The following is a 12,106-nucleotide window of genomic DNA, read 5'->3' as shown; positions in this document are numbered from 1 at the left end:
TTTTTCCTACTAGCTCTCTCCTTTTATCTCACCCTCAGTGTAAAGCTCTCCATGCCCAATAAAGCAATGAGATATTAATGGTATAGTTACACACACAAAATGTTAGAGGAACTCAAAACAGATCAGGTAACATCTAAGAGGAAAGAACAGTCGACATTTTCGGATCCAAGACCCTTCATCAGGACTGGGAAGGAAGGAGCCAGAATAAAAGGTGGGGAAGGGGAAGGAGTACAAGGTAGCAAGTGTTAGGCGAAACCATTACTGCTCAGGGCAACAGAGCTTAGAGTTCAATTCTGATGTCATCCCCGTGGAATAGATTGGTTTTCTCCAGCTGCTCCGGTTTCCTCCCACAGTCCACAGACCTACCAGATAGTAGCTTAGTCGGTCATTGTTAATGTGTCCCATGATTAGGCTTGGGTTAAATCGAGGATTGCTGAGCAGCATTGTTTAAAGGGCCTATTCTGTGCTGTATCTCAATCAATCAACAAAATAAATAAACGACAGTGATATATATATTTATCAACAACCACCTTTAAAAAATTCAGACCCTGCTTTTAAGGACTGTCTGAGAGGAATATGGATAAAGAGGCAGAAAAAACATCTGGTCTTGACCTTAGCAACTGAGTGAAATTATCATAAGTTTCTAAACAGGGATAAAGACCTAAATGGAGAAGATATAGCAAGTGGGCAAAGTTTATGATGCCAAGGACAGTTGAACAATGAAGTATCAGTGACAAAAAGACCGAGGTTTGGTGGTGGTGTTGGTAGAGATGTTGGTGTCAGATTAAAAAGCATTAGGACAGCTGGTGGCACAGTGACATCAGTGCCAGACACCGGAACGGAGGTTCCTGGGTTCGAATCCAGTCGGGCTGTTCCTGAGTACACTTTCCATCCATGCGGGTTGAGCATTGAGCTCGCAACTAGACCTCGTAAAATAAAGAAAATATACTGCGAAATGTCTGCGAGAGGAGTGGGGCGCCACGCAGCCTTTTGTTCCGTGCCTTGTAAGGCATGAGAACGCCTGACGCCGGCCTTTCAGGCCTGAGTCAATGTCATCATCATCATCATCATCAGATGGAAATAGTCTTAAGTTATGGAGAGGTGGTAACTACGAAGCGAAATCTGTCGGAGTGGCTTTTTAGCATTAAGATGAGGAAGTTCTTGAAAAGCAGAAAAAAATCTAAAAGTATACCAATATAGGAAAATGATGAACTTCAGACAGCTTTTTTGTTGAATATAATACAACCATAGAACATTACAGCACAGAAACAGGCCTTTTGGCCCTTCTCGGCTGTGCCGAACCATTTTTCTGCCTAGTCCCACTGACCTGCACCTGGACCATATCCCTCCATACCCCTCTCATCCATGTACCTGTCCAAGTTTTTCTTAAATGTTAAAACTGAGCCTGCATTCACCACTTCAACTGGCAGCTCATTCCACACTCCCACCACTCTCTGTGTGAAGGAGCCTGCCCTAATGTTCCCTTTAAACTTTTCCCCCTTCACCCTTAACCCATGTCCCCTGATTTTTTTTTCTCCCCTAACCTCAGTGGAAATAGCCTGCTTGCATTCACTCTATATATACCCATCATAATTTTATATACCTCTATCAAATCTCCCCTCATTCTTCTATGCTCCAGGGAATAAAGTCGTAAACTATTCAACCTTTTTCTGTAACTCAGTTTCTCAAGTCCTGGCAACATCCTTGTAAACCTTCTCTGCACTCTTTCAAACTTAATATCCTTCCTGTAATTCGGTGACCAAAACTGCACACAATATTCCAAATTTGGCCTCATCAATGTCTTATACAACCTCACCATAACTTCCCAACTCTTATACTCAATACTTTGATTTATAAAGGCCAATGTACCAAAAGCTCTCTTTATGACCCTAACTACCTATGACACCATGTTTAGGGAATTAGGTATCTACGTTCCCAGATCCCTCTGTTCTACTGCACTCCTCAGTGTCCTACCATTTACCTTGTATGTTCTGCCTAAGTGCAATACCTCACACTTGTCTGCATTAAACACCATCTGCCCTATCCTGATGAAGGGTCTCGGCCCGAAATGTTGGCTGCTCTTTTCTCACAGATGCTGCCTGACCTGCTGAGTTCTTCCAGCGTTGTGTACGTATTCTTTGATCCACAGCATCTGCAGTTGTATTTTTGTGATCTGCCATTTGTCAGCCCATTTTTGCAGCTGGTCCAGATCCCTCTGCAAGCTTTGAAAACCTTCCTCACTGTCCACTACACCTCCAATCTTTGCATCATCAGTAAATTTGCTGATCCAGTTTACCAAATTATCATCCAGATCATTGATATAGATGACAAATAACAATGGACCCAGCACTGATCCCTGTGGCAGACCACTAGTCAGGCCTCCACTCAGAGAAGCAATCCTCCACTACCACTCCCTGGCTTCTCCCATTGAGCCAATGTCTAATCTAATTTACTACCTCACCATGTATATACCTAGTGACTGAATCTTCCTAACTAACCTCCAATGCAGGACCTTGTCAAAGGCCTTACTGAAATTCATGTAGACAACATCCACTGCCTTCCCTTCATCCACTTTCCTGGTAACCTCCTCGAAAAACTCTAATAGATTTGTTAAACATGACCTACCATGCACAAAGCCATGTTGATTCTCCCTAATAAGTCCCTGACTATCTAAATACTTGTACTCCTTCCAATAATTTACCTACTACTGACGTCAAACTTACCGGCCTATAATTTCCCGGATTACCTTCAGAGCCTTTTTTAAACAACAAAACAACATGAGCTATCCTCCAATCCTCCGGCACCTCACTCGTAGATACCAACATTTTAAATACATCTGCCAGGGCCCCTGCAATTTCAACACTAGTCTCCTTCAAGGTCCAGGGAATACCCTGTCAGGTCCTGGGGATTTATCTACTCTGATTTGCCTCAAGACAGCAAGCGCTTCCTCCTCTTTAATCTGTATAGGTTCCATGACCTCACTACTTGTTTGCCTTATTTCCATTGACTCCATGCCAGTTTTCTTAGTAAATACAGATGAAAAACCCATTTAAGATCTCCCCCATTTCTTTTGGCTCCATACATAGCTGACCACTCTGATCTTCAACAGGACCAATTTTATTCCTTATTATCCTTTTGCTCTTAAAATACCTGTAGAAGCTCTTACACCTGTAGATTCCTTCACCTTGACTGCCAAAGCAATCGCATGTCTTCTTTTAGCTCTCCTGATTTCTGATTAAGTATTTTCCTGCACTTTTTATACTCCTCAAGCACCTTATTTGCTCCTTGTTGCCTATACCTGTCATACATCTCTCTCTTCTTCTTTATCAGATTTCCAATATCCCTCAAAAACCAAGGTACCTTATTCTTATTCACTTTGCCTTTAATCCTGACAGGAACATACAAACTCTGCACTCTCAAAATTTCTCCTTTGAAGGCCTCGCACTTACCAATCACATCCTTGCTAGAGAACAACCTGTCCCAATCCACGCTTTTTAGATCCTTTCTCATTTCTTCAAATTTGGCCTTTTTCCAGTTTAGTACCTCAACCTGAGGACCAGATCTATCTTTATCCATGACCAAGTTGAAACTAATGGCATTATGATTACTAGACCCAAAGAATTCCCCTACACACACTTCCGTCACTTGTCCCAACTCGTTTCCTAATAGGAGATCTAATATTGCATTCTCTCTAGTTAGTACCTCTATATATTAATTTAGAAAACTTCCCTGAACACATTTTACGAACTCTAACCCGTCTAGACCTTTAACAGTATTGGAGTCCCAATCAATATGTGGAAAATTAAAATCCCCTACTATCACAACTTTATGCTTTCTGCAGCTGTCTGCTATCTCTCTGCAGATTTGCTCCTCTAATTCTGACTATAGGGTGGTCTATAATACAATCCCATTAACGTGATCATACCTTTCCTGTTTCTGAGCTCCACCCATATGGCCTTGGTAGACAAGCCCTCTAATCTGTCCTGCCTGAGCACTGCTGTAACATTTTCCCTTACTAGCAATGCCAGCCCCCACCCTTCATCCCTCTGCCTCTATCACGTCTGAAACATCAGAACCCTGGAACATTAAGCTGCCAGTCCTGCTCCTCCTGTAGCCAAGTTTCACTAATGGCTATAGTGTCATAATTCCATGTGTCAATCCATGCCCTCAGCTTGTCTGCCTTCCCCACAATACTCCTTGCACTGAAATAGACACACCTCAGAAGATTATTACCACCACACACAACCCTTCTATTTCTGACTTTGCATGAACTTTTAACATCATTTATTTTCACCCCCGCTCCACTATCTGCCCTGACACTCTGGTTCCCATCCCCCTGCAAATCTAGTTTAGACCCTCCCCAACAGCACTAGCAAACCTCCCTGCAAAGATATCGGTCCCCCTGTAGTTCAGGTGTAACTTGTCTCTCTTGTACAGGTCCCACCTGCCCCAGAAGCGGTCCCAATGATCCAAAAATCTGAAACCCTGCTCCCTACTCCTGTTCCTCAGCCACGTGTTCATCCTCTAGAGCAACCTACACTTACCCTCACTGGCACATGGCTCAGGCAGTAATCCTGAGATTACTACCCTCGAGGTCCTGCTTTTTAACTTCCTACCAAGCTCTCTATACTCATTCTTCAGGACCTCATCACTTTCTTCCTATGTCATTGGTACCGATGTGTACCATAGCATTTGGCTGCTCACTGTCCCACTTCAGAATGCTGTGCACGCGATCAGAGACATCCACGACCCTGGCACCCGGGAGGCAACAAACCATCTGGGAGTCTCTATCACGACCACAGAACCTCCTGTTTGTACCTCTAACTATCAAGACCCCTATCACTACCGCTCTCCTCTTCTTCCACCCTCCCTTCTGCACTGCAGAACCAGACTCAGTGCCAGAAATCCGGCTTCCGCAGCTTGTCCCAGGTAGGTCATCCCCCTCAACAGTATCCAAATCGGTATATTTGTTGTTGAGAGGAATGGCCACAGGGGAACCCTGCTCTGCCTGCCCTTTCCCCTTCCCTCGCCTGACGGTAACCCAATTACCTGTGCCCTGCTCCTTTGGCGTAGCTACCTCCCTGAAACTACTATCTATAAACTCCTCTAACATCTTCATGTTCAACAAAGGCAACCAATTCTATTAAACAATAGTAATATACATTCAACCAGGTATTTAATTACTTACAGCAATCTTTTTCATCCACTCATAACACGCTTTTCTGAAGCATGCAGCACTTTTCTTATCATAAATAGGCCAACAATCCCTTTAAGAAAAAAAATATTTGTGCATAAAACACTTCTCAAAAGAAACAACTTAAATGAACAGTAAACACTTCAAATATAAAACAGTTCTGGTAGAACTTGGAAGGGAAAATGTTTCAATTAACTGGAAAACATTGGAAACTTACAATGCTTTAATCAAGCTGCTTGATACTCCAGGGTTCAGATGCTCCAAGAGAGGTAAATGAGCCAAGGGGAGCAGCATTGCTAATCAGGGATAGTATCACAGTTGCTGAAAGGAAAGATGATGTGGAGGAATCATCCACTGAAACAATGTGGGTGGAAGGCAGAAACAAGGAGGGAACAATCACTCTATTTATTGAGAGTATTGTAGAGGACCTCAATAGCCATTCTTTGGAAAGGTGCAAAAATAACAGGGTGATTTCAACTTCCCTAATATTGACTGGCACCTCCTTGGTGCAAAAGGTTTAGATTGGACAGAATTTGTTCTGTACATTCAGGAACGATTCACGATAGTTTGTGGACTGACCAACTAGAGGATAGGCCATACTGGATTTGATACTGGGAACTGAACCTGGTCAGGTGACAGACCTCTGTACTACAGCATTTCAGAGATAGCAACCCTAGTACCAGAGCAGTTCAAAGATAGTGACCACAACTCCCTGATCTTTAGCACGACCATGGGCAAGAGTAGAAGCAGATGATATTGGAAAGCTTTTTTATTGAGGGAAGATAATTACAATTGTATTAAATTAAACTCTCGAGTATAAATTGGTACAGATGTTCTCTGGGGAAATGCACAATGGAGATGGGGAGGCTGTTTGGGAACCACTTCCAATGAGACAGGGAAAGCATGTTAGGGTAAAGGAACGACAGAAACAGGAAAGGTGGAAGAACTCTTCAAGACGAAATGGAATCATACTTAAGGATTAGTGTGCAAAACTCAGGCAGGGTGCTTAAGAATTATAAGATAGCCAGGAAGGAGCTTAATATGGGATGTAGGTGCTAGGAGACATGAGAATGGCTTCGAGATGGATTAAGGACCACTTCAAGGCATTCTAAACAAGTGAAGCAAAGGAGAATGTATAGTGATAGTAAAACTGCTTGGTGATAAAGAGGAGAAGTATGTGGCAGGATGTAGAAGAGAGGTCCTTAATTAATAACAACACACACAAAATGCTGGTAGGACACAGCAGGCCAGGCAGTATCAATAGGGAGAAGCGATGTCGACGTTTCGGGCTGAGACCCTTCACCAGGAAGGAGGTGGTAGTATTCTTTCTGGAAGTCCATGATTAAAGATAATCTGCAGGGATCTGATAAATGTCTTGGAAGTAGAGGGGTGGATTAGTAAATTTGCAAATGTCATGAAAGTCTGAGGAGTCGTAGACAGTGTAAAAGTTAGGTTACGACAGGATATAAATGCAGAGTAGGGAAGAGTGTGGCAAAAGGAACTTAATCCAGTAAAGTGTGAAGTGATAGATTTTGGAAGATTGAATTTGAAAGTGCAAGTTGAAAGGGTGGTTAAGAAGAGATTTGGTGTGCTGGCCTTCATTAGTTGGGCAACTAAGTTCAAGAGCCACAAGGTAATGTCCCTTTAGTTAGACCACAATTGGGTGTATTATGTTCAGGTCTGGTTACCTCCTTATGAGAAGGACGTGGAAGCTTTAGAGTCAGTTTTATTTTTAATAAAACTTTAATCAAGTACAATACAAAATTGCTAAGTTAACATTAAGCAACGTTTGTATCGATTAACAAACATAACTCATCTTACCTGAAGACAACATTGGCACGCATTTGGTCCAGTTGCAAGAACAAGTAGTATGCAACAAAATGGAATGCTTCCACATTTGGCTTGTCAAACATGTCCCTGTTTGAAGAAATATACTATTATCTTTAATATTAGTTGTACAAAGAATTTAGCCACGTGCTGCAACAGATTTGACACTGTAGTTCTATATAATGCATTCTTATTAGCATAGAACCCTTTAAAGCATCAGGGTTTAACACTTTCCTCAATAACCAATTTCTTTTTATCTGTTCCTGACCAATTTGAGCAACAGAACAGTTAAGTGATCCATTGATTTATTTGAACGATAGTTTTCCATGCTATAAGAAAGGGAACCGTCCTGTGTGGCACAATAGTAAAAAGGGCCTGATTGACTCCAGATTCCAAATCTGGGATTTGGATCAAGATCCTGAAATCTCTGGCATGCCTTTAGGCAGCTCACCCAGGTGGATACAGTATACTTGAAGATTGCTATTTGGTACTTTTTCTTTTTCCTCCAACTCAGAGGCTCAGAAATTGGAAAAAATGGCAACAGCCAATGTTGTACTTAAATAGGGTTAATTTACACAGAAATGTGGAGACGGCTAATTTGACATTCACACAAGTTCCTTGCAACAGAAGATTGATCTCATTAAAACTTTCAAATAATTCTAATAAAAAAGTGCTCATGCCTAATGCTCGAGTTGATTACTGAATGAAGCATGAGTCTTCAAATAATTTTAATTAGTTTAAAAAAATATGTAAAAGCTGTAGGAGCCATGCATCTGTTTTCTATCTGTGTTGTATTCTGCGTTGCACCTTTATTATAGTAGCTAGCTACACGGGTGGGGACATGGTAAATGTTAAGGGCTTTGTTTCTGCAGTTTACAGCTGGGGACCTTTGAGTGTCATATCTTTGCTGACTTCTAATTATATTTGAAATCACTTAAGTCTGCTTAAGTACATTAATATCGCTTCAAGATTGTATACTTTTGCTAGATGCTAATAAAGGATCAAATACACTTCTTCGACTTTTGGAACATTATTATTGGATTGGTCAGAGGGCATATTATACAGAATAACTCCCCTTGTGGTCACTAGCAGCAGCATTGATTTGTTCGAGCTTCTACTACAAAAGAGCCTGTTTCCTTTTGCGAGCCATCTGACTTCCGTGTGCAACAGCAAGCTTTCAAACTGTTCATTACTTTCAATGCAAAGCTCTTGAAATAGTCGTGAATGACAGCATGGAACTTGATTTTAATTACCACAGTGATAACAGTATTTAATAATTTGTGCAGCCCATCACTTCAGTCTTCAGACTATAAGTCTGTGTGTGTTCTGGCCCCAGTTATTTTTTTCTCTGTAATGACAGAATGTCCAACTCTGAAAAATTGCTCAACAACCTGAAATATTGATTCCCCTTTATAAATGTTTCTAGTCACCTTGCAAATAACTCGAGTCATGCTTTTCTCTTCTATGAAATGAGCATAACAAAGAAGCAATGTTGACTCATACGACTGAAGAACAAAATCTGTTGTCCTCAGTGTATGTTACACAATGTGGCTTCCACATTCTCAGACATTTCATCTATTTGTCTTAGAACAGAGTTGTTGCTGAGAGGAACTGCTTTAATTATTTGGTCTGGTGAATTATGCAAAACCATACTCAGAACCTTGCTTACTGCTAGCAAAATCAGTTCATCTCCAACTGTATGGTGCTTTCCATATTTAACAATGAAATTTTGTATGAAGCACACAAACCATCACTGTTTTGTCATGAAGTGCTGACAAACATGTTTAAAGTTGCTTTCTGCTTCTTGACTGAAAAGCCAAGTTCTTGTTTGCTTTATTAGAGTTTATTCTCTTCAAATATTCAAGGAGCCTGGCCAGTTTCATTGCCTCATTTGGAAATTCTTTTTCATACAATAGACAGATTACTGCCACTGGTTGTTTGGTGCAATATAAATTCATATTTCAGATATTCCATACTATACTGTCTACATTTCTTTTTCATCTGGTCTGCTTCTACCATTTTCGTCATGGATTAACAACCAGGAACAATTACCTATTGTTTAAAGAGTAAAAGAGGGGTGAGAGTGGATATTGGATTGCTGCAAAATGACATTGGAGAGGTAGTAATTGGGGACAACAAAAAAAGGGAAACTTAACGAGCAGTTTGTGTCAGTCTTCATTGTGGAAGACACCAGCAATATGCCAGAAATTCAAGATTGTCAGGGAGAAAAGTGTCTGCTTCTGCCATTTTCATTATGGATTAACAACCACAATCAATCAGCTATTGTTTTAAGTCAAACCTCACGCATTGTGATCAATAAAGGGGAAAGTTAATATTACATCATCATAACTCAGGTGAAAACTGGTTCTGAATGAAGGTACATAAAGAGGGGAAGTGATACCCTGGCTGGCCAGCAGACTACAGAAATGCAGTTACCACCATTCTAAAGAGCAGATTCTGAACTTAATCCCATTGAATGCCATACCCCAATTCACAGGAATGACATCACTGCATGACTAGTGTATGGGAATCATACTAGCAAACGCTGTACAACAGTAGTGAATGGCAATAATGCACAGGCCAGGCCCAGAAAGAGCATAATTTATTCAGCCCAGATTTCCCATGATACGTCAAATATATATGTCAGTATCTTTCACCAATTATAATGTGCTTTCAGCAAAGTCTAAGACGGGTTCCCAACCTGAGGTAAACAAACCCCTCAATTAATGGTAAGGGTCAATGGCATAAAAAAGGTTGGGAACCCCGATCTAAGAGAACAGTAGTTTAATTATGATCCCTCCTTGATTCATGCCAAAATAAAGTGGAAGTTCGAAGACAAAATGGTGTTAGGTTGGAATGTGGTAATGACATGTTTTTCCTTATTGACAGATAAGAGAAAATCTGCAGATGCTGGAAATCCAAAAATCACACGCAAAATGCTGAAGGAACTCAGTAGGCTAGGCTACATCTATGGAAAAGAGCATAATCAACGTTTCAGTCCGAGACCATTCAGCAGGAGTTTCTCCAGCATTCTGTGCGCGTTGCTACCCCCTTTTTGACCAATGCTTTGTCTCCATTTTGAATGGACATCTTAAGATGAGATACCAGTGAAGAATGCCATCCTTCTTACAGATTGTCATCTCCTCTTTTCCTAAATTATGTGTCTAGGCTGAAAGTCATAAGAAATAAGGGGGTGCAGCTGATAAAATCAAGGGATGAAAATGTACTTAAGTAATAATTGTTATGCTTTAAAGGAACCTTAAAATCTTAAAGGAGCACTTTCTATGTGCAGTGGAGGAACTTTGACTTGGGCTGGGTCACGATCATTGCTTGTGCTAAGCAACAGACAGGGAGCCAGAGAAGGTATGGAAGATTGTTGGATCTGTGGCTCCACCTTCAAAATTGCAGAGATCAGTTTGTTTAGTGGACGGTAAGAATTATTGTGATTTCTGTGCAGCAAATACCGTAGACATTTGTTTTTTTTTTCTGTATTACATTTGTGCTAGTTCTAATAAAGTGCTTTCTTGTGGCCTTCAACACATGTGCATTGTCTCCTGTTTGTGAATACATAAATGAATACCCTGAGCTGAATCAGAAAAGAACACAGAGCAAATTCTAAACGATTTGTGTTACACAAGAGATGATGGGTTCATTAGAATCAATAATAAGACACTGAGGATCAAATGTTTATAACAAGTAATTCTCATCTTAAATTAATCCATCAGCTGCCCTCTTTTCCCGCTTTTCACCCACTTTGTGAACCACTGCTTTAACAATATACAAATTCTGGATTAGTTCCTGCAGCTTGGAAGATAACCAATGCAACCCCACTACTTAAGAAACAGAAAAGGAAGAAGGAACTATCAGTTTGTTAGTCTGATATCAATAGAAGGCAAAATGTTACAACCTATTTTAAGTGTCTTGATATCATGTCCTTCAACAAAAATAGGGTCGAGCAAAGTGAATCTTGATCAAAACAAAATGCACGTCTGACCAATTTACTGGAGATCTTTGAGGAGATGTCTATTAGACAGGAAACTAGTAAATGTTGAGTATTTGGATTTTCATAAGGCCGCATCTCAGGTTTGTATATGATGACGCATATGGGTAAAAGCCTAGACACTGACTGCATTTGAAATTTAGATCCTTATAGTCAGACAACCTGAAAGAATTTTAAAATAACATAACTGATGTGCAAAATACAGATGGACTTATAACCATATAACAATCACAGCACGGAAACAGGCCATCTTGGCCCTCCTAGTCCGTGATATTCATCAAGACCGAAGGCAGTTGCAGTAAGAATAAAAACATATTAACAGCAACAATAAAGGACCTCTTTTGGATGTGGGAGATTGGAAAGGAGCATACAATATACAAGATGCTGTGGAAAATCAACAGGTCAGGCAACATCTACGCAGGGAAGTGGATAGTCAATGTTTTGGGCTGAGACCCTTCATGTGGACCGAATGAGGCATTCCACTCTCTTTTCGACTATCTGCCCGTCAGAGCGGGGCTCACTAGAGGCCGAGGTACGATAAAGGGGCTTTGATTCACTTACACGTTATAGACAATGCGGTTTGCCGTTCGCTGCTCGTCGCCGATCGGCGGGAAGCCGAGGGCCAGCAGCGTCTTCCACAGGTATTCCTTCCGCCAGTCCCCCGCCATCCGCTCGGCCCTCCCTGAAGCCACTACACTCCACCAAGCGCCAGCTTATCCCGCGCCGAGCACCGGTCCGATATTGGGCCGGCTCCCGCTACACCGTGCCGGTACCGGCCCCAACAAAGCTCGCTCTCTCCAAATCCAACTCCCGCTCACTCGCGCTCCCTCCGCCGTTTCCGCTTGAATCCTCCAGACGTCAGCCAATCAGAGGGTGGCGCTACCCCACCGCGGGAGACAACGCGCAGCTCTGATTGGTGGGAGCCGGAGAGCGTGCGCGCAGTCGCAGTCGCCGTCCCTACAATTGCGTTTTTTTTTGTTTTGAGGGTTCTGTCAGGGATGTAAGAATGGTGACCGATCAGTGAGTCCCAATGCATTCGCTAAAGGTTAGTACGCAGTTACACACTTAATTCAGAAAAATGATCA

The 12,106-nt window shown here is 41.6% G+C and overlaps 1 protein-coding gene across 1 annotated transcript in view; it reads right to left on the bottom strand.

The window, feature by feature from the left end:
* The window catches only part of haus6 (HAUS augmin-like complex, subunit 6), a 49,644-nt gene extending 37,784 nt beyond the window's left edge, over window positions 1-11,860 (bottom strand). The window contains exons 1-3 of the mRNA XM_059974885.1: window positions 11,583-11,860; window positions 7,016-7,111; window positions 5,189-5,267 (exon numbers count right to left, since the gene is read on the bottom strand). Of these exons, the coding sequence (XP_059830868.1) occupies window positions 5,189-5,267; window positions 7,016-7,111; window positions 11,583-11,689 (282 nt within the window). The 5' untranslated portion in view covers window positions 11,690-11,860. The remainder of the gene's footprint in view (window positions 1-5,188; window positions 5,268-7,015; window positions 7,112-11,582) is intronic.
* Window positions 11,861-12,106: the final 246 nt, after the last annotated feature.

The sequence above is a fragment of the Hypanus sabinus genome, chromosome 7 (genome assembly GCF_030144855.1).
Source record: "Hypanus sabinus isolate sHypSab1 chromosome 7, sHypSab1.hap1, whole genome shotgun sequence".
Classification (NCBI taxonomy): domain Eukaryota; kingdom Metazoa; phylum Chordata; class Chondrichthyes; order Myliobatiformes; family Dasyatidae; genus Hypanus; species Hypanus sabinus.
The sequence above is the reverse complement of the archived record's forward strand: the minus strand, read 5'-3'. Positions and strand labels throughout refer to the sequence as shown.